General features: G+C 40.0%; 1 protein-coding gene across 3 annotated transcripts in view; it reads left to right on the top strand.

Moving 5' to 3' along the window:
- The window catches only part of ATRNL1 (attractin like 1), a 602,864-nt gene that overhangs the window by 44,741 nt on the left and 537,143 nt on the right, over window positions 1–20,980 (top strand). For all 3 annotated transcript variants that reach the window (XM_001513843.4, XM_039914307.1, XM_039914308.1), the window contains exons 7-8: window positions 2,749–2,836; window positions 14,976–15,231. In XM_001513843.4, the coding sequence (XP_001513893.2) occupies window positions 2,749–2,836; window positions 14,976–15,231 (344 nt within the window). The remainder of the gene's footprint in view (window positions 1–2,748; window positions 2,837–14,975; window positions 15,232–20,980) is intronic.

The raw sequence follows: 20,980 nt of genomic DNA, 5'->3' as shown, positions 1-20,980 counted from the left end.
TTAATGAATTTTCATTGTTTTTAATTATATGAATTATTATTTTAGTGCTCTTTTTTTGTGATTAAGGACAATATCACTCAAATATGTAGTTAAATTCTCATCCAGCCAGCATAAAGTACAGTGTTTAATAAATGCTACTACCACTGTTATTACTAAACCATTGGCATTTTTACATCCAGCCACTCTGTTGGAATTCTAGCCCCCAAAATAAGTAATTATTTTGAGCTATAAGTGAAGCTGAAGTTCGGTCCCCGCTTTACCAAACTCTTCTCTGATGAAAATTCTCCAGTGCTTAGAACATAGTAAGTGCTTCACAAATACCATCATTATTGTTATTATTATGAACTTTTAAATTATGCTGAAGCTTCACTTATTGATTAATCTGAATTTCACAGAATTTAATGTGTTGGATTCAAAAGTGTTATGAACAAGAGCCCTGGTGATTTGTAGACTAGAATATAAATATTCGTATATGCTACTATTTCCCCTATCCCTAAGCAGTTTTGATGTTTGTCTTCCCCTATAGACTGTTTTGGCAGGGACCACATCTGCTAACTCTGTTATATTGTACTTTTCTAAGGTACAGTAAGCTGGCATTAAATACCATTGATTGATTTGCTGGTTAAGTTTCAGCAGTCCAATAGAGCTGTATTTTCACCATTGCAAAGAGTGGAATTACATTTCATAAAAATGTTTTGAGGTCACCTAAAATGTTTCTGCATATCTTAGAAGTTCCTCATTGGGTCTGAACTTTCCAAGTTTGCTTGAATTTGGACTTTTGTCATGTTAAAGTGAATATTCCTTTAGAAGCACTTGTTCGAAGAAATCATTCTAATATGTGAAAATAAGAGAGAATATGTTGGCCTAAGGAAACATTAAACAAACTATCTTGTTGGGATGTTGCTAATGACTATGATATAGATCAAGGAATTGGGGAAGGAAGTGGTGTGAGTAGGGGAACAGTTAACTGTGCTACTCTCAGCCATGAAAGATTCTACCCTGGAATAGATTGTTACCTCTGAATTACCTTCTGAAACTTTTTTTTTTTAATGGAACATTGATAGTAAATGGAGTTCTGGGACCTAGGAAAGGTAGTATTCAAGGCTATGGAAGTGAGCAACTGAAGCTTTAAATAGATGATATTTAAGGAAAGGAAATAAATCAATTAAAAATAGAGTTGATGGAAGATACACCTGAAAACATAAGAACTAAGAATTGAGACAGATGTTGAAATCTGATAAAAGAAAAGGGGCTTGAATGAATTGAAATTTGAAAATGTACATGTCAGGTGAAGAAAATTCAAATAGCTACTATTTTAACTATCTTTTTCAGAAAATAACATAAAATTGTGATTCTCATAAATTTTTACCCTTATTTGAATAACTGGAAAAGAAAATTTTTCAGAACTGAATTTTCCCCTGCTACTATTTGATCTGATTCATAATGGCCAGCCAGAATTTTTGATGGTGACTTTAATGACCATATTAATGTAAAAATCAGATTGGAAGTAATCCCTTTGCTATTTTCAAGGGCAAGGAAGAAATGTCACCATTCTGAAATGCAATTCGGCTAGAGGAATAGTTGGGTAACAGCTCGTGGGAGTGATAATTAGCATTCTTTATAAGTTGATCGACCTTCTGTGGTGAGATTAGCGTGTTTAATGTAGCAAATCAAGATTTTGTAATTGGGGAGGGTGAGTCTTTAACCAAAGTAGAGTAATTGTATTGTAAAAAGTTTATTTAAAGTGGGGAAAAAGAAGGAATCACACTTTTATGTCTTATAATATGCCTAGTACCAGAGATCTGTGAGAAGATGTATTCTAGTACCTAATGAGTATCTGTGTATGCATTTGTTACAAAAAGGTAGAGATTAAATTAAAAATGATTAAGGCAGCTCCCCTCATGCAGAAGCCTTCTAGGTTGAATGAAGTAGGGTATTTTCCAAGCCTTAAGCCAAAATTTTCCTCCTCAAGGATGCTAAATAATTTCACAGCTTTGCGTAAAATGGGAAAGATTAGTAGATTTTCAAATATCCCCCAGCTTTTTATTGCACAATTTGCACTTTCAAACCTCGTTATACTTACTTTATTTTTGCACAGAAAAACATATAGAATGGAAAGTGATTTGTGCAGAAATGACACTATTTTGTATTTCCCTTTGAAAGATGGCGCCTCTAAAACAGTAGCTTTGATTTGTAAAAAATTAAAATGCAAAGTTTGGTTAATAGGTTGAATTAGACTGAGATGACTTGGTCTCTGCAATCAAAGTCCCACTGAAGCTACTGACTTGCATCCTGCCTGTTTAATAAAATGGAGTAAAAAGGAGAGGAAGAGTGTTTTTTTTGCCCATTAGAAGTTCCTAAGGATGCATTGTGTGCCCACAGGAGCTCTGGAAATATGTAAAAGTGTGGATATCAGTCAATCAATAGTATTTATTGCGTGCTACTGTTTGCAGAGCACTGTACTAAGCACTTGGGGGAGGGGAAGGGTACAATATTACGGAGTTGGTAGACACGTTTCCTGCCCCCAACGAACTTATAGTGCAGAGGGAGCTTACAGTCTAGGGGGCTATCTTATTGTTACCCTTGAAAGAGTTGAAGACGGTAAAGAAATTTGCTTTGTAAATCATTGATTTTTAGATTAGCATGTTCAGAGTTGCAAGTAAAGCAGGAAGGCACATTTAAAAACACTAATGAGAATGAAAATACTCTCTGCTTTCTAATATATTTGATTTTTCTCTGCCTTTCTAGCTATAATTTAGAGAGCAGCATATGGAATGTTGGTCCGATATCCAGGGGACCACTGCAGAGATATGGACACTCTCTGGCCTTATATAAGGTTTGTATTCTACTTTTTGATTTTTAACAGTCTATTTTGTGATCAATATTTACAAATGTAAGGTGTTTACTATAACAGGACCTTCATTTGGGGCAATTCTTATTTTTGAGCCACAGGTGACTCATTCCCTTTTCAGAATGGGGAGAAACTCTGCCATCCATACCCTTTGTTCCTTATTTCTCCCTGTGTTCATACTAGAGTGGGCAGAGCACGGGCCAGGGAATCAGGAGGGTCTGGATTCTAATCCTGACTCCACTGCTTGTCTGCTGGGTGACCCTAGGCAAGTCACTTCACTTCTCTGTGCCTCAGTCAACCACTCTGAAAAATGGGGATTGAAATGGTGAGCCCTTTTGGGTTTTGTCTCTGTCCATCCTGATTAGCTTGTCTCTACCCCAGTGCTTAGTACAATGCCGGGCACATAGTAAACACTTAAAAAATATAGAAAAGGAAAAAACCCCTCTACATTGCAGGTCTGCTGTTGCGGCAATTTAAACATATTTTGGGTAATAGCTTCTGAACTCTTTATAAGTGATTACTGCCTACATTTTGGCAGATTATGATCTCCTGGGATAGGCAATAACTGTTTCTAAGATCAGAGTGCCATGTCCCTAGACTGTAAGCTCCTTGTTGGCAGAGAACATATCTACTAACTCTTGCATTATACTCTCCCAAGCACTTAGTACAGTGTTCTGCTCAGAGTAAGTGCTCAATACGTACCATTGATTGATGTATGTTTCAAGGGAGAGATTGTTGAGTAAAAAGCATACATTGGGACCATTTCCCACTCTTTTTATATGGTTTAGCCTATTTCCTTTAGCAGCATAATTATTCTCAAAAAAAATTCCCTAGGAGTCAGTAAATTGGCAATACATTTTTGCTGTAGTATCTATGAAATCATGTTCTACCATGAAATATCTTCAAGACCCAATCTGTAGCTAAAACTGAGTTGGAGCAGTATAGGATGATCAAAATGTTGATCAAAGACAAAGCAGAGATATAAGTTTTTACTGCACAGAAGGCGTCAGTGATAAACCACTTCTGTGTATTTTACCACGAAAACTCTATGGAAAAAGAACCATAGAGACTCGACAGCATCTAAGAAGAAAACTGAGTTAATATATTAGCGTTGAAAGTTACTGATGGGAAAAAAAGTTATTTGAAAATGTATGTGAAGCTTAATGTAATCTACTGCATAACAAAAGACAGATGTTCACATTGAGGTGATAATGTATTATAAAAAATAATTAAAATCTATTCTCCTCTACTAAGGTGGCAAAACAAGTTCAGGGAATCAGTGTTGCACTCGATAATGTATCCGTAACACCCAGAATAAAGCAGATCTCTTTAGGGATCAATTGTTGGTGATGGAGAAAAGTTGCCTAAAGTTCCAGCTTGTAGTTAAAAAGTTGTTCACTTTAGTATAAACCTTTCCATCATAGCCATTTAAAGAAAATAATGCCACAATATTTTAGAAACAAATATTGTTCACTTTCCTCTAAAGTTACCTTCCCAGGACCATTTAATAGAAATCTACAAATGTTGGCCAAAAAAGGATTTATATTCTAGAATCACATTTAAAGTCAAAGAACCACTTTTGACTAGGATTTAGTGGGCCATTTTTTATCCACATGATCATGAGATCATCATTAATGAAAACAGAAACTAGATGTAGTGAAGACAAGACTCTCTTGTAACAAACTAAGTTTGTCCACAGCGTGGCTCAGTGGAAAGAGCCTGGGCTTCGGAGTCAGAGGTCATGGGTTCGACTCCCGGCTCTGCCACTCGTCAGCTGTGTGACTGTGGGCAAGTCACTTAATTTCTCTGTGCCTCAGTTACCTCATCTGTAAAATGGGGATTAACTGTGAGCCTCACGTGGGACAACCTGATTACCCTGTATCTACCCCAGCACTTAGAACAGTGCTCTGCACATAGTAAGCGCTTAACAAATACCAATATTATTATTAACTCATGGAATAGCAAATAGTTACCATTTGTGCCTGATGTAGAAAACTAAATCCACAACATTTGGGCAATAGTGAACACACGGAACCAAGTTGATACAACACAGAACACTTCAACATGTGGACATGATTCCCCTGAATTTTTTTTGGCAAATTAGTTTTAATGATGAAATTGAAGCAGTGGCTTAAGTGGAAATATCTTGACATACTGGTAGGGAAGGTTTTTCGGAGGTTCAAAAGAAAGCCTAAAGATGGCAGTTGTGAGCTGTGTATTAATCTTCAGGCAGTGGTTTTGTTTTTAAGGAAATGAAAAATCTTATGAAAAAGGCTGATATGAAATTTCCAATTGGAACAGCTGAGATTTTTTAAAGTGTAACTCCGCTTGAAGAGGGAGCTTAATCTAGTGTGTCTGTAGTTCATTCAGTTGAAGCTATGTAATTGACTCTGTGGAGAATGAAAATCACTCGTAGTGCTTGTTTCTTTTACAAGGCTTCTGAAGTTTAAATTTATTGTACTTGGTATTCTAGAATGGAAAAGGATCAGAAGCCTACCATTGTGGTACTGTTGACTTCTATTGCATTTATGCAAGAGAGTGTGTATAAAAGGATCCGTGCTTTTAGCTACAGTTGAAGTGTTGCACGTTGAGGGCTGGTATAACTCTTGTAACTAAATAGGTTGTCAGAGTTGGAGAGGGTTATTCTTAATATTTCTGTGCTACCAATGAGATAATATTCAGTATTGTTGAACCTCTTCTTGCCTTGCCCAGCATTAAACACTTCAGTACCAGGAGAAGTAAAGTCAATTCCCTGAAAAGAATTGAAAGTTCAATAACCAATAATGAAAGACTGTAAAGAGTCAGTAACTGTTAGAATAAGAGTTCTAATTATGTGCAGCTTGGATGAGTAGCAATTAAGGTAGGGAAGGGAACTTAGAAAACCTTGGTTTGCTCAAGAAATGACCCAGGCCCTTCAAGGAAAGTCCTGTATCCCAGAGCTGGAAGGGATTATGGAATATCAGCATGGTGTAGTGGATAGAGCATGGGCCTGGGAGTCAGAAGGTCATGGGTGCTAATCCTGGCTTTGCCACTTGTCTGCTGTGTGACCTTGGGCAAGTCTCTTCACTTCTCTGTGCCTCAGTTACCTCATATGTCAAATGAGGATTGAGACTCTGAGTCCCACATGGGGCAAGGACCGTGTCCAACCCGATTCGCTCGTATCCACTCCAGCGCTTAGTACAGTGCCTGACACAGATTAAGTGCTTAACAAATACCACAATTATTATTATTATTAGAAAGCACTGTACTAGGTGCTGGGCAAAATGTGAAACAAATTCAGACAAGGTTCTTGTCCTCAAAGGAAAAGAGAATTAAATTATAGACAGCAAATCTCAGGCTCTTTTAAATAGAGGAAAGAGTCTTTAGCAAAGAAATATATAAGACAAAATGATAAAGATTCCTTGGAAGGGACAGTCCTGACTTATTTTCTCTTTGCAGTTCTGGTTTCAAATAGTCACTTCCTCCCCCAAAGTTCCATCTTTTCTCAAGACTCGGGGCTTGACATTTGGGCTCGCTGCAGACATCAGTACTCGTTTTGAAAGGCAGTGCCAAGTTTTCAGGTGCTGACCTTTTGGGACTCCTGGATACTTGGGAGGAAGGGGGCAGATCTGGCGATCTTGTGATGGCAGACGAGTGAAGGGACATAGCACGGGTCATGACTCACCCCATGCAAGTGCAGGAGCTTGTAGGTCTGGCATGGGAAAGAGGTTTGATTTATTCCACTTTGTGGAACATAAATGAGTTTATCAGAACTAATTAAATTTGTTTAGCCTTGAAAGCAAAACTTCAGTTTCCAGCTCATTGGAATATTGTTTTCAGTGGAATTATTTAATTTCCACTGACATACCATATGCTGTGTAATCAGTAGGGCTAGACACAGCCCTTGCCCAAATAAATTACAAAAATAATAAATTATTGAAGTAAGAAAAAAATACAAGAAAAGATAATGACAGTACACTAAAGACCAGGTGATAATTGAGCGCAAACTGTCCTGCAGTGTTGAATGAATATTTTTTTTGGGGGTATTATTTTAAATGCTCACTATGTGCCAGGCACTGTACTAAGTGCTGGGGTAGATAGAAGTATGGAGCCCACAGTCTTAATCTCCATTTTACAGATGAGGTAAATGAGGCACAGAGAAGTTCAGTGACTTGTGCAAGGTCCCAAAACAGACAAGTGGTGGAACTGGGATTAGAACCTAGGTCCTTCTGACTCACAGGCCCCTGCCATGTCCACTAGGTCGCACTGCTTTTCTATTTTCATCCCTTTTCTCAGAAACACAGATCTTTTTGAGTCATAAAGCTCCACAGTGTTCTGTAACCTCTTTTTTTTAACTGTTTTTGATCTGTTTTGAAATTTCAATATTTTAAATTATAGGACTTCAAGTTAATCTCTTCCTGGCATATGGTGACTCAGTCTCCTGATAAACTTGGAATCTGAAATGCATTATTTTAAAGGCCTCATTAGGGAGGTTCATTAGTGAACACAACCCTTTGCAAGGATCCCGAACGTTGACTTTAAGGCTGTTCACCGGGTCTCACCTTACTTATCTGGCTTCTTTACCAAGTGCTCTTCCCAAGTGGGTAGTAACACTGTCCCTCGCTCTTACCTCTTCCACTTTGAATCTCTTGTTCGTGCATAACTTACTGCTTGAATGGAACCTTCAGATCTTTCAGACCAATCTCTCAATCTGTGATTGGTGTTATTGAGGGCTTACAGTGTGTTTACTGTACCTACTTACTGTACTTAAGGTCCTGGGAGAGTACAATAGACTTGGTAGGTGGGAGCCCTGCCTACAAGGGACTTATAGTCTAGAGAGGAAGAGGGACATTAAAATAAATTCCAGGTAGGGGAACTGGCAGAGTATAAGGATATGTATAAAAACATTATGGGGTTGGGGTATCGAAGTGTTTAAGGAATACAGCTGTTTAAGGGATACATATCCAAGGGCATAGATGATGCAGAGGAGAGGGTGAGTTGGGTGGGGAAAAGAGGGCAATAGGAAGGCTTCTTGGAGGAGCTGTGATTTTAGAAGGTCTTTGAAGATGGGGAGAGTAGTGATCTGCTGGATAATGATGGGGCCAGGGGGAGAGTTCCAGGTCAGAGGAAGAACATGGACAAGGTGTCAGCGATGAGATGGATTCGATCGAGGTGTAGTGAGTAGATTTGTGCGAGAGGAGCCAAGTGTGTGGACTGGGTTGAAGCAGGGAATTAGAGTGGTAAGGTAGGAGGGGGACAAGTTGATTCAGTGACGTAAAGTACGGATTTCCCTGTCTTAAAAGCCCCCCTGAAATACCACCTCCTGCCAGAGGTGTAACTCAGTTTTCTCTTCTCCAGTCATATCATCCCATATGCTTTCTCAGTGCTCAGGTACTCAGAGACACCTGAGGCACTTGATTCCATACAATTCACATATTCTAGTACTAAGCACAATTTATTCACTTTTCTAACATTCCATTCTGTTTTTCCTCCTATCTAGAGATTAGTTTGTGTGTCATGCCCCTGATATATTGTAAACATCTTCAGCTCAGGGACTGAGTGTTTTACTTCTGTTTTACTCTCCCAATCAATTAGTGTAGTGCCCTACACTCAGTAAGTGCTGAATAAGTACAAGTGATTGATTTTTGGTTGCTTGACATTCATTCTTAGGTTCCATTTTCAAAAAAGTGAATTGGAAGGCAGAATTCAAGAGACTATCAGAACAGTTTAATGCCATCGTGGTTTGTTAATTTTCAAAAATTATCTTTCAGAGTGTTCCATTTTTACTTCTGTAACTTTCCCCCTCAAAGAGAAAATGTTAAATTTTTGAGAACTGCTTGCAAAAGTGTGACTTGTCTTTTATGAATTATTACAACATTCAGTTGGAAATAATATCAGTGGCTTGGCGGTGTGACTTAAGTCCCATCTTTATTCCTTGCCGTTTCACGCCACGCTCTGTGCCAATTTATTGAAGTTGTGCCAAGAGGTAATAACCTTCACAGGAGTGGTAGGGGAATAGGTGGCCTACGTCTCTGGAACTGGGAACCGTTGCCACACCTCTCTCTGGGAAACTGTCATATATTAAGGCAACCCTCTCCATTTTGTTCCAGTCGGACACAGAGTTTTGATTTTTGATTATTCAAATCCACATTATAAATACTGCTTATAAATGACACTTAAATTTGCAGATATTCATTCATTCATTCAATAGTATTTATTGAGCGCTTACTATGTGCAGAGCACTGTACTATACTAATACCCATACTCGCTTAGCTATTCAGTTGTCTGTCTTACCTAGAGTGCTTTGTTCCTGATTATTTGCATAGTTGAATGACAGGTGATTGAATAATGAACTTAAGTAATTATTTTGTCTCTAGTTTCCCTGTCTTCAGAATGTTTCGTGTTGTACTACACATTGGTGCTTGAAATGTCATGTTTGTGTTTTCTAACCCATTCTGTTGTAAGAAAGTGATATCATGTAATAGTCCTGGGGAATTAAACCATTTGAGAAATGTTAAACGAATTACTCATCCAAGGGTTTGAAGAATTAAAAAAAGGAAGTGTTATTGAAGTTTTTTAAATTGTAAATCCTAAATATGAAAATAATTCTTACTTGAGAAATGAAAAGCTTCTGGGAACTTCAAAGTTGTTTTACTAGTTATTTAGCGGGCCTCAAAAAGAGATATAGTTTAATGTTGCATATTTTAAAAAGGAATTTGTCACCATTAAATAATTGTCACTGACGTAATTTAGGAGTTAATTTGTTGAGATTTGTGATACTGTATATTTTAATGATAATTATGATATTTATTAAGCACTTACTATGTGCCAGGCACTGGTAGAAGAGCCGGGAGTAGATGCAAGATAATCAGGTTAGGCACAGTCTCTCTCCCACATAGTGCTCACAGTCTTAATTCTGTTTAAAAATGGGGTAACTGAGGCCCAGAGAAGTGGAGTGATTTGTCCAAGGCCACACAACAGTGAAATAACAGAACTGGGATGAGAACCCAGGTCCTTCTGACTCCCAGGTCCATGCTCTATCCATTAGGCCACACTGCATTTGTAGCTTTTATAACTTGCTCTTAATCTCTTTAAATTCCAAGAATTTGCTGGTTTTTTTCAGCATGTTGAAAAGATTTTGATCCTTGATATTTTACTATCAGGGTTGCAAAAATCATGGTTTGTAAAATAGTTGAAAATCCATTACTAAAATTATACGACAAACAATTCACATATTGGCTATTTGCATCTGAGTTCAGGATATAACTGTGCCAACAGATAATGTATAATTTTAGTGATACTAAATGTGGTCAGAATCTTTTTTATAAATCTTGGTTTAGTTAAAATATTAATAAGTGATTTTTGTTTGGTTTTTTTAACTTTTGTGAAGGAAATTTTTGTATACTCATCTTTTCCTAGCATTTGGGGACTTTAAAACACTTCTAAAGATTTTAGCGGCTTAATAATTGAATGTCTAAATTAAAACTGGAATGACCTAGGAGAACTGTTTTTTTTCTTTATATTCCTTTAGAGACCCACTTACTTCTTGTGTGGACATAATAGTTTCCATTTATCGTGGCAGTTTATCAAATGTACAATAGAAGGATGCTTCTTCCTGGCTTCATTTGTATTGGGTGTTTTATGCTTCTTTTGTACTTTCCCAAATGCTTAGTATACAGGTAATGGGCACTTAATAATTGTAGTATTTGTTAAGCACTTACTGTGAGATAAGCACTGTACTTAGTGCCAGGGTAGTTCCAAGATAACCATTTTGGACACAGTCCTTGTCCCTCATGGGGCTCACAGTCAGAGGTGTAGGGAGAAGGATTTAATTCCCATTTTACTCATGATATAGTTGAGACACTGAGAAGTTAAGTGACTTGCATAGACTTCCAGTCAGGGAATGGGATATTTAGATAGCTCTGTAAAGTTTGTGTTTGTTTTTGTTTTCAGAGCCTTTTTTATACCCCCAACACTTAGACCCTTTATATATTTGTATGTTTTTGTGTTTTCTTGACTGTCTCTTTAAATTGAAAGCTCTTGCAAGATGGGAACTATATTTTCTCCTGTTTTGGGGCAATTACGTTTCAAAAGGTCATCACCAGTCATATTTACTGAGAGTCTTCTGAATGCCAGTTACAGTACTAGGCACTTGGGAGCTTAAAGCAGAAGCAAGACAGCACTCACTGACCTCCAGGAGCTTACAAGATAATGGTGTTGACAGAGATGAAAATGATTTCCACAACTAGTCCTGGCCCCAATTTTGTATGAGCCCGTACATGTCCCACTGCCTTCCCCTTAAACCCAAGCTTCCCCTGCCACCATCTTCATTCCTCGATGCCTTCCCAGTTTTCCTCTAGAACCTTGGGCTGGTTGGATTAAGAGAACAGACATGAAAGGACAGAGTAACAGAGTAAATGCTGAAACACTAAAACAAGAACAGCAATATATTACTGTTCTCAAGCATCATGGTCTGGCAGATAGAGCATGGACCTGGAAGTCAGAAGGGCCTGGGTTCTAATCCCTGTTCTGCCACTTGACTGCTGCGTGACTCTTGGCAAGTCACTTCACTTCTCTGTGCCTGTTACATCATCTGTAAAATGAAGATTAGGGATGTGAGCCCACTCTGGGAACGTGGACTATATCCAACCTGATTACCTGGTATCTCGCCCAGAAAGTAGAGAAGCAGCGTGGCTCAGTGGAAAGAGCCCGGTCTTGGGAGTCAGAGGTCATGGGTTCGAATCCCAGCTCTGCCACTTGTCGACTGTGGGCAAGTCATTCAATTTCTCTGTCCCTCAGTTACCTCATCTATGAAATGGGGATTAAGACTGTGAGCCTCACGTGGGACAACCTGATTACCCTGTATAGTAATAATAATAATGTTGGTATTTGTTAAGCGCTTGCTATGTGCAGAGCACTGTTCTGAGCGCTGGGGTAGACACAGGGGAATCAGGTTGTCCCACGTGAGGCGCACAGTTAATCCCCATTTTACAGATGAGGTAACTGAGGCCCAGAGAAGTGAAGTGACTTGCCCACAGTCACACAGCTGACAAATGGCAGAGCCGGAAGTCGAACCCATGACCTCTGACTCCGAAGCCCAGGCTCTTTCCACTGAGCCACGCTGCTTCTCTTCTCTTTATCTACCCCAGCGCTTAGAACAGTGCTCTGCACATAGTAAGTGCTTAACAAATACCAACATTATTATCATCAGTGCCTGGCACATGGTAAGCACTTAAATACCATAAAAAAAGGAAAAAAAAAAGTCCTCAGACTCTTCTGAGCTCCAGACAGGGACTGCCTTTTGTGGGCAGTGAACGTGCCTGCTAATTCTGTTGTGTTGTATTCTTCCAAGTGTTTAGTACAAGTGCTCTGCACAAAGTTTAAGCAGTCAATCAATACAATTGATTGATTGTTCCAAACTCCTGTTGCTCTCCCAACACTTTTGCCTGACTTCCTGTCCTGTTGGAGAAAGGAAGCAGGGATCTGTCTCAGTCCACCATGATCCTGTGTTAAAGTTGGAATCGCAGCGGTGGGGGAACTCTGAGCCTTATTAATGTTGATATTTGCTTAAAACCGCATTCAATTTGAAGGCAAAAAGGATTAGGTATTTTTTATTTTCGCCCATAATAAATCGGCCTAGATCATCAGAATGATCCTTACAGCAGTCCTGTACATTTTCATGTACATTTTACATTTTCATCATTCATTTTCTGAAGGAAACTAGAATCAGGTTAAAAAAATCGAAGGTGATTATGTGAGAACTTCTCCTTGCAACCGAAACTACTCGTAGATGCTGTTCTCGTTGAGGTTTATTAGGATCAATACCATGATATGCCTCATTGGTCTGACACTGGCTTTTGTGGATAGATAGGCAATTATTTTTGAATTCTATTTGCAATTTCTGAAATTATAGTTTTTCTTATAAAACATCTTCTTAATTGGACCATTATTGAATTATCTTGCTAAATTTACCTTTAATCATTTTTATTACATGTTGGATGATAGTTCAATGAGTTTGCCTCCTTTTCCCAAAAATAATTTTTTCATTAAGTAAAGGGTATTAAAATTTAAAAACCTCATTTTGGCTTAGAATGGGGAAAAATCAATAGAGATCTTGCATATTTAGAAGCTTTGAATTTTCTTTGCCTCACTTTCTTCCATGTTTTTATTTTCTAAACAATGGATCATTCCATCAGTGGTATTTGTTGGGTGCTTAACTGTGTGCAGAGGACTGCACTAAGCACTTGGGAGGGTACAGTGCAAGAGTTGGTAGATATGTTCCCTGACCGCAAGTAGTTTGCAGTTAGAAGTGGAAACAGGGATTAAAATACAGCTACTTACCATAATCAGTCAATGGTGTTTGAGTGCTCACTAGGTTCAGAGTACCAAACTGAGCTCTTGCGAGAGTACAGTACAACAGAATTAGCAGCCATGTTCCCTCCCCGTAACAAACTTTCAGTCTAGAGGGGAGAAGTGAATGTAAATAAATCAGAAATTGATAATATAAAACTTAAAGATGTGTGCAGTTTATCAGGTGTTTAAAGGAAACCAATCGAAGTGCAGGGATGACAGAAGGGTGAGGGAGTACAGGAAATGAGGGTTTAGTTGGGGGTGTGATTTTAATAAAGCTTCTAAGATGGGAAAAGTGGTGGTTTGTGAGATCTGAAGGGGAAGGGAGTTCCAGGCACGGGGAGGATGAGGGTAAGTGGTCAGCTAGATAAATGAGATCGAAGTAGAGTGAGTGGGTTGCCTTTAGAGGAGTGAAGTGTGTGGGCTGGGTTGTAGTAGGAAATCAATGAGATAAGATGAGGTGGAGAGGAAGATGATTAAATGTTTTAAAATGTGGCGGTGGACGGACATTCACTGGAGGTTTTTGAGGAGTGGAGAAACATGGCCAGAATGTTTCTGTAGAAAAATGATCTGGACAGAAGAATGAAGTATGGAGTGAAGTGGGGAGAGTCAGCAGAGAGGCTATGCTGTATTCAAGTGCTTGGATCAGCTCACTAGCAGTTCAGATGGAGAAGCGAGGAAGGATTTTAGTGATGTTGTGAAGATAGAACTGAAAGGGGCAGTTAATGTATAGTAAAGGTTTTGCAGAATTCTTCAAGCAAATGCAAGGAAAACGTTTTTCAAACTGTGATTGAAAAGCATGCAGAACTCGTTCCTGTAGGGTTTGTGTGGGTGGAAAATATCAATAGTTTCAAGAAGAATATGAATAAATTAACGGATGAGAGGTCCATAACGTTTTATTAGAGGGAAAATTTGAGATGATAAAAGGGTCAGGGGTTTGAAAGACTTTATTAAGGCTAAGTAGACACATTGATGATAGAATTATGGTGAGGTTCTAAAGGGAAAAAGTTAGGATTTTAATTACGACTGCAAGGATGGATATCAGTGTAGACAACTTTCTCTCTGGAAACCTGCAATCCCATTAGGGTAGACGGGCAGAAACAAATTGCCAAATATATGATAGGTAATAGAACATAAACATAAATAAGAACGAAAGTAAATAGTTCAATAAATAAGAAATGGACATAAGAGTGCTAGAGTGGGAATGGTTTGACATGGTCAGGAAGGTGGGAAATTAGAGCATGCCTCTTGAAGGAAGTTATTTTTTTAGAAGATTTTCAAGGCGGAGAAGGATGTAGTTAAGTCGATTTGAAGGGCGATGGAGTGCATGCAGGGGAAGGCACGAGCAATAGGACAAGGGTAGTAGAACCCCAAATGAAGAGAAATGAGATTAAGTTGGAAGGAGAATAGAATGTGAAATGAGGTCTAGCAGAAGAGAGGGGATAGATGATGGAGATTCATGGGTGAGAGAGGAGTTGAACATAGCAGTACTTAGCGAATGAAAGGGCAGAGTTTTAGAATGAGTGGTTAAAGTTGCTTTGGCAGGGGCCTACATGGATTTTGGACCTCCACCAAGATCGCTAAGGTGCCTGAGCGATCTTGGACAGAGTGGATCGTGGGGGGCGGTCCAAGCCTAGGAATTAACTACCGTTCATCACCCGGGATTTGAATTGTTTGATACTGGGAATTTTCTTTCCATTTGCATTTTTATGCAGGTGAGCTCTATGGAAAGTCTTAAAAATGTTGCTTATCGTACTCTTTTTTAATCTTTCAATTCCGTATTTCTAATTACCAGGAGGACATCTACATGTATGGAGGCAAAATTGAAACAAATATTGGCAATGTCACAGATGAACTGTGGGTTTTCAACATACAGAGTCAGTCATGGAGTACCAAGATTCCTACCATTCTTGGACATGGTCAGCAATATGCGGTGGAGGGACATTCGGCACATATCGTGGACATGGATAACAAAGATGTCATCATGATTATACTTTTTGGCTATTCATCTGTGTATGGTTATACAAGCAGCATACAGGAATACTCTATCTGTGAGTTACTTTTACTTATGTATTTTTATGCTTTTATTTCTTTTTTGCAATAATTGAAAGTATTCTTTTTCATTAACAATACCAAAGTTAATTGGGGAAAGAAGATGAATGATCCAAGGCCATGACAGAGTTCCTAGAAACGGTAATTTCTGCTCTCGTTTCTGTTCGGTTGCGTGGTGGTCCTTAAACATCTTTGTCAGTTTCTCACCCATCCTTTGGGAAAAATATAATGCGCAGTCTGAGCAAGGTCAGATCTGCAAAATCTTAGAAATGAGGTTTAGTTTTTTGGTTTTTTTTTAATAGGAGCCAGTAGGTGGTGCCAATTGGCCAGTGATTTGAAAGAGAAAATATTTAATGCACAGAGCAAGACTGTATGCACAGGATTTGTTGGGTTAGACGTTCTCTTTCCGAATCCAGGTTTGATAGCCCTAATTATGTATCATACTTTAATCACAAAACCCCAAAAGGAGCTGAAGGTACTTCTTTTTGTCAAAACGCAACACAGTCATTGAAAACACGTGGTCGAAGCAGGAAATTTTTTGCTGGAGAAAGATGTAGCAGTTACGAATTACATGTTAAATCTGCCTCCTGTTTGGTCCTGGAGCTAGTCCAATCGACAACACCTGTCTGTAGATGTAATCTCATCCTGGGGCCAGGCTATCTGGATTCTGATGACCGCCCTCTGATTCCCCAGGGGTATTGACTGAAGAGTGGGGGCAATCGGAAATAGTCTGCTTGGCAGAGAGTCCTGATGAGTGGTTTTAAGGCACATTCTCAACTCTTTTCCTCTTTCCTATCCATCTTTCTCTTCCTGTAGCACAGCTCAGACTCTTCAGTCTTCTCAAGCAAATCTCTGTCCCGTGCCCTGCCTCCAACTCCTTGTTCCTGCCCTTCCTACTGCCTGGTACTCCTTGCCAGATTCAATTCTGACCATCTTCAGAGCCAGTGTGGAATTCTAGCTACTGTGGGATCTTTTTCTGGATTCATTTTTCCTCTCCCCAGATCATACATCCTCCCAATCATCATCTCACCACTTGAGCATGTCTGCAGCATTTTGTACCTCTTGTTGGACTTGTGTCCATATGAATGTACATATTCTTCTAAGTTAAGCACTTCTTCCTCCTTTTTGTAAATTATTTTGTGCCTGTCTCCCCCCTTAGATTACAACCTACTTGTGGGCAGGGTTATTGTCTTTTACATCTATTTTCCTCTCCCAAATATTCAGTACAGTATTCCGCATGGAGTAGATGCTCAATGAATCTTATTAATTGATTGAATGATTGACACTGAACTGAATGGTTAAGGCATTCCAAATGTGAAGAATGGCATGAGAGGAGGCAGTAATGAGGAGGAATCCCATCATCTTTTATTGATGATGAAGATCTGCCAACATTGCAGAGGCAGGCACATCTATGGGAGACTGTCAAATGGAGTGTGGCAACAATGTGGAATTAGCCTCCAGACCAAAGTGAGCGTCTGCCGAGCTGGTCTGGGTGTATGAGAACTGAACTGCCTGAGGCTTCCTCTTAAGAAATTCCACTTATGGGCTAACCTCATATGGCAAGGCCGAATCACAAACAGCCAAGTCTTGGAATGAAGTCAGTCTCCTCAGACTGTAGCTGTGCTCCCCTCAGCACCGTTTCCCTGAGTGGGAGGGACTTGTTCCTTCAGGAGACTTTCCGGGATTCATTGTGAATTTCTCCACTTTATAAAATTTTCCTTTTGCCACTTCCTCAGCGCTTCTGCACCTCGTAAGCACTTGGGTATTCCCACCTGGCAAGTAGGAGTCGGTTGCCACAGTTAGGCTAGTGTGGCACTGTGCAGTCTAGAAATGAACAGCATTTTGTGAACAGAAAATTTGTGATGATTGTGAGACGAGAAAACAGCATCATTCACTGCAAACAAATTATTAACATGTTAGCCCAATGGGATGCGCCTCTGCCCAGCACCAAACCAAATCCTCCATGCCTTTGATTCTGTATCCAAGCCAAACCCAAGCCTTGGATATGGCAGATCTAAAACCTACCTTCAAGGTGTGCTGAATGGGAGAAACATTCCTCAGTTGGCCCGATTCTTGAGAAAAATCGGATCCATTTTTATCTCACTTCAACACAAACATGAAAATCGACTTTACTGTGGAATTAGACATCAGTGGAAATCTTACCTTCCTGAATGCCCTGAGAGGGGAAGAAAAATCTCAATAATATCCAGGGATGTGCTATCTGCCGAAAACTAATGCATACTGACTGGTCTCTGAATTGGAATCCCATCATTCAAATCCCAAATGTGCTCAGTAGATAACACTTCCTTTTAGGTTGCTAAGGCTTTGTGACCACAATCACTAGAGCTAGGAGCAATCAGAGCAATCAGCACTGAAGAAGGACGTTTGATCAGACAAGTTCTTAGACTATACTATCAATAAAGCCATAAACGGAAGACCTTGTGCCACTGAGAGAATTGCTGAAGACTTGAGTTTCATTTCACAGCGTGGCTTCTATTTGTTCGAGGGCAAACAGATAGAATGGGCAGAATTCTAGAACCACCTGGGATTAAGGCAATATTCAAACTCCCCTGGAAGCTCGACCCTTGCTGAGAGATGCAGTAACTTGGAAACTCCAGGGAAATAAGGGATTCCTCATGTCCCGTGTACTCATGCCCGTATAGGCCAAACTTGATGAAAGATACTTTTCTGAGGAAGCTAATGAGTCTTACCGGCGAAGCGATGTAGGCATCAGCTCTGGAAAGCTTCATACATTCATACAATGCTATTTATTAATCAGGGCTATTTTTTGAGCCTGTGCTGTGTCCTAACCTTTCAGAAAAGTACAACACGAGAGAGGTGGGAGTCGTGATCCTAAGTAGAAGAGTTTACAATTAAAAAAAAGAAACGATGATCGAAAACTCATTCATTCAGTTGTATTTATTGAGCGCCTACTGTGTGCAGAGCACTGTACTAAAAGCTTGGGAAAATACAATACAACAATAAACGGGGACATTCCCTGCCCACAGGAGCTTCCAGTCTAGATGTGGGGACAGACATCAATACAAATAAATAAAATTTCAGATATGTACAGAAGTGCTGAGGGGCTGGTGGGGGGGAAGAGCAAAGGGAGCAAGTCAGGATGATGCAGAAGGGAGTGGGAGATGAAGAAAAGTGGAGCTTAGTCTGGGAAGGCCTCTTGGAGGAGATGTGCTTTCAATCTGGCTTTGAAAGCCGGGGGAGAGTAATTGTCTGTCTGATTTGAGGAAGGAGGGCATTCCAGGCCAGAGGCAAGATGTGGGCTAGGGCTCGGCGCCGAGACAGAACAGATCAAGGCACAGTGAGAAGGTGAGAACTCCGTAAGTGATGGGACCCAGCAGCCCTACGCAACATGCTTCCCCTGAAACCTTTAATTAATGGATTTTTGTGGTATTTGTTAAGCATTTACTATGTGCTAGGCACTGTTCTAAGCACTGGGGTAAAATACAAGATAATCAAGTTGGACACAGTCCCTATCTCTCAGAGGGAGGTAGGGGGATTTTCAGTGTAAATCTCCTCTTTAATGATGAGATAATAAGGCACAGAGAGGTTGCGAGTTGCCTAAAGTCACGCAGCAGATAAGTGGCAGAGCTGAGATCAGAACCTAGGTCCTCTAACTCTCAGGCCTGTGCTCTTCCCATTAGGCCACGCTGCTTCTTAGCCAACACTCTTGTATACAACAGACAATCCACAATAGTACAGGTGATAACACTGACAAACAGTGACAGAGCAGCACATAGCACCTATATTACTATTATTATACTAAGGGTTTAATAATAATAATGTTGGTATTTGTTAAGCGCTTACTATGTGCAGAGTACTGTTCTAAGCGCTGGGATAAATACAGGGTAATCAGGTTGTCCCCACGTGAGGCTCACAGTTAATCCCCATTTTACAGATGAGGTAACTGAGGCACAGAGAAGTGAAGTGACTTGCCCACAGTCACGCAGCTGACAAGTGGCCGAGCCGAGAGTGGAACCCATGACCTCTGACTCCGAAGCCCAGGCTCTTTCCACTGAGCCACGCCGCTTCCCCGGGCCACACTGCTTCCACTATACTGGGCTAGATTCAAGATAATCGGGTTGGACGTAGTCCCTGTCCCACATGGAACTCTGTCTAAGAAGGAGCGAGGAGGAGTCAACCCCCATATCACTGATGAAGAAACTAAGGCAAAGAGGAGTTAAGTGACTTGCTCAAGGTCACACAGCAGACGAGTGATGAAGCTGGGATTAGAACCCAGGCCTCTGACTTCTGTGCTCTTTTCACAAGGCCGCACCACTTCCCCATCATTCCGAGGTTCTCAGGGAAACTGGGATGAGTTGGTGGTAGAATTTAACCTGATGAAGAGTAAGCAACAGGGACCCATGGAAATTTTGTAGTTTACATGTCCACACCCACAGTCCACACACAGTGCTCCGTAAACATGATTTATCGGTATAGTTGTCCTTCATACTGGGAAATTATTACATTTGTGGTAAAAAATACTTTGTTTTAAAATGCAAAAGAGTATAGGTGATCGTAGCAGAAAAAGCGAATTCATGATCCAGGCAGCTTGAACTAGTGGAAAGAACATGGGCCTGAAAGCCGGGAGAACTGAGTTCTAATCATGGCTCTGATGCTTGCCTGCACTTAAATCACTTAAGTTCTCTGCCTCAGTTTCCTCATCTGTAAATTTGGGATTAAGTATCCTTTCTCGCTCTTGCTTAGACTGAGAGCTCCATGGGGGACAGGAACTGTGACATACCTGCTTGTACTCTATCTGCCACAGCAGATGACCCATAGCACGCCTTAGCAAATACACCAGTTATTTTTTCGTATAACTGCTGCAGTTCCCACTTTTAGTATTTCAACTTGCTGCCTCTTTGACTCCCAGCTTGGCTGACGTATTTGCTTAGAAGGAGGTGACTGCTGCACATCATGCCCATATATCTGCCTCTTCTGCCTCTGAGAAGTCCAAAAACATATCACGTCATAGGTTATTTATTATGTCTTAAAACCAGTTTTTCTACTCGACTTTCTCCCCTCCCCCCCCAATCACTTCACCTCCTCACCCAGAAGTTGCTGTATTAAATCTCAACAGTGTGCTGTCCTGCAGGGAGGCTAGCTTTATTTTATGACTTTGTTTGGTAAGCCATTCGTGCCATTTAAATGTTTAGGCTGTGCTTTACCACGATATTTGAAATAATAATTTGGTCTGTCTTTAAAGTGTTCTGTCCTTCCTACTGAGGTGTATCTCATTGCCGTTTATCGTACACCATTTACATGCTTGAGTATCCTGTCCATTTTCCACACACCCTTCCCAGCCAAACTGTCATTCCCCCACAGGTATGATGACGCTTACTCTTCATTATCATCATCATTACTCCTCTGCAGGATTTTTTTTGACAGTGAGCCTTCTCTGCCACTTGATGTTGATTATGGCCCAGATGGCACTAATGAAACTTCTCCAGAACTCCTTGTGATGAGGGTTCATGTCTACAAACTGTTTTATTTGTACTTTTTTCAGTGTTTATGACAGTGCTGTGTACACGACAAGCTCTCAGTAAATACCGCTGATATATTTGTACACCCATCTCTCTGAAAGTGAATTGAAATTAGAGTTAATAAATGTGATTAGGTCAGTGCATAATTTTTGGGTGGAGGCAAATGATTTTTGAAACTTTTTGGTGAGCAGGTAGTAAAAAAAAAAAATTGTTTTCTGCTCCAGTCACCCTGATGAACTCTTAAATG

The sequence above is a fragment of the Ornithorhynchus anatinus genome, chromosome 16 (genome assembly GCF_004115215.2).
Source record: "Ornithorhynchus anatinus isolate Pmale09 chromosome 16, mOrnAna1.pri.v4, whole genome shotgun sequence".
Lineage (NCBI taxonomy): Eukaryota > Metazoa > Chordata > Mammalia > Monotremata > Ornithorhynchidae > Ornithorhynchus > Ornithorhynchus anatinus.
This window is presented reverse-complemented; position numbering and strand designations above follow the sequence as displayed.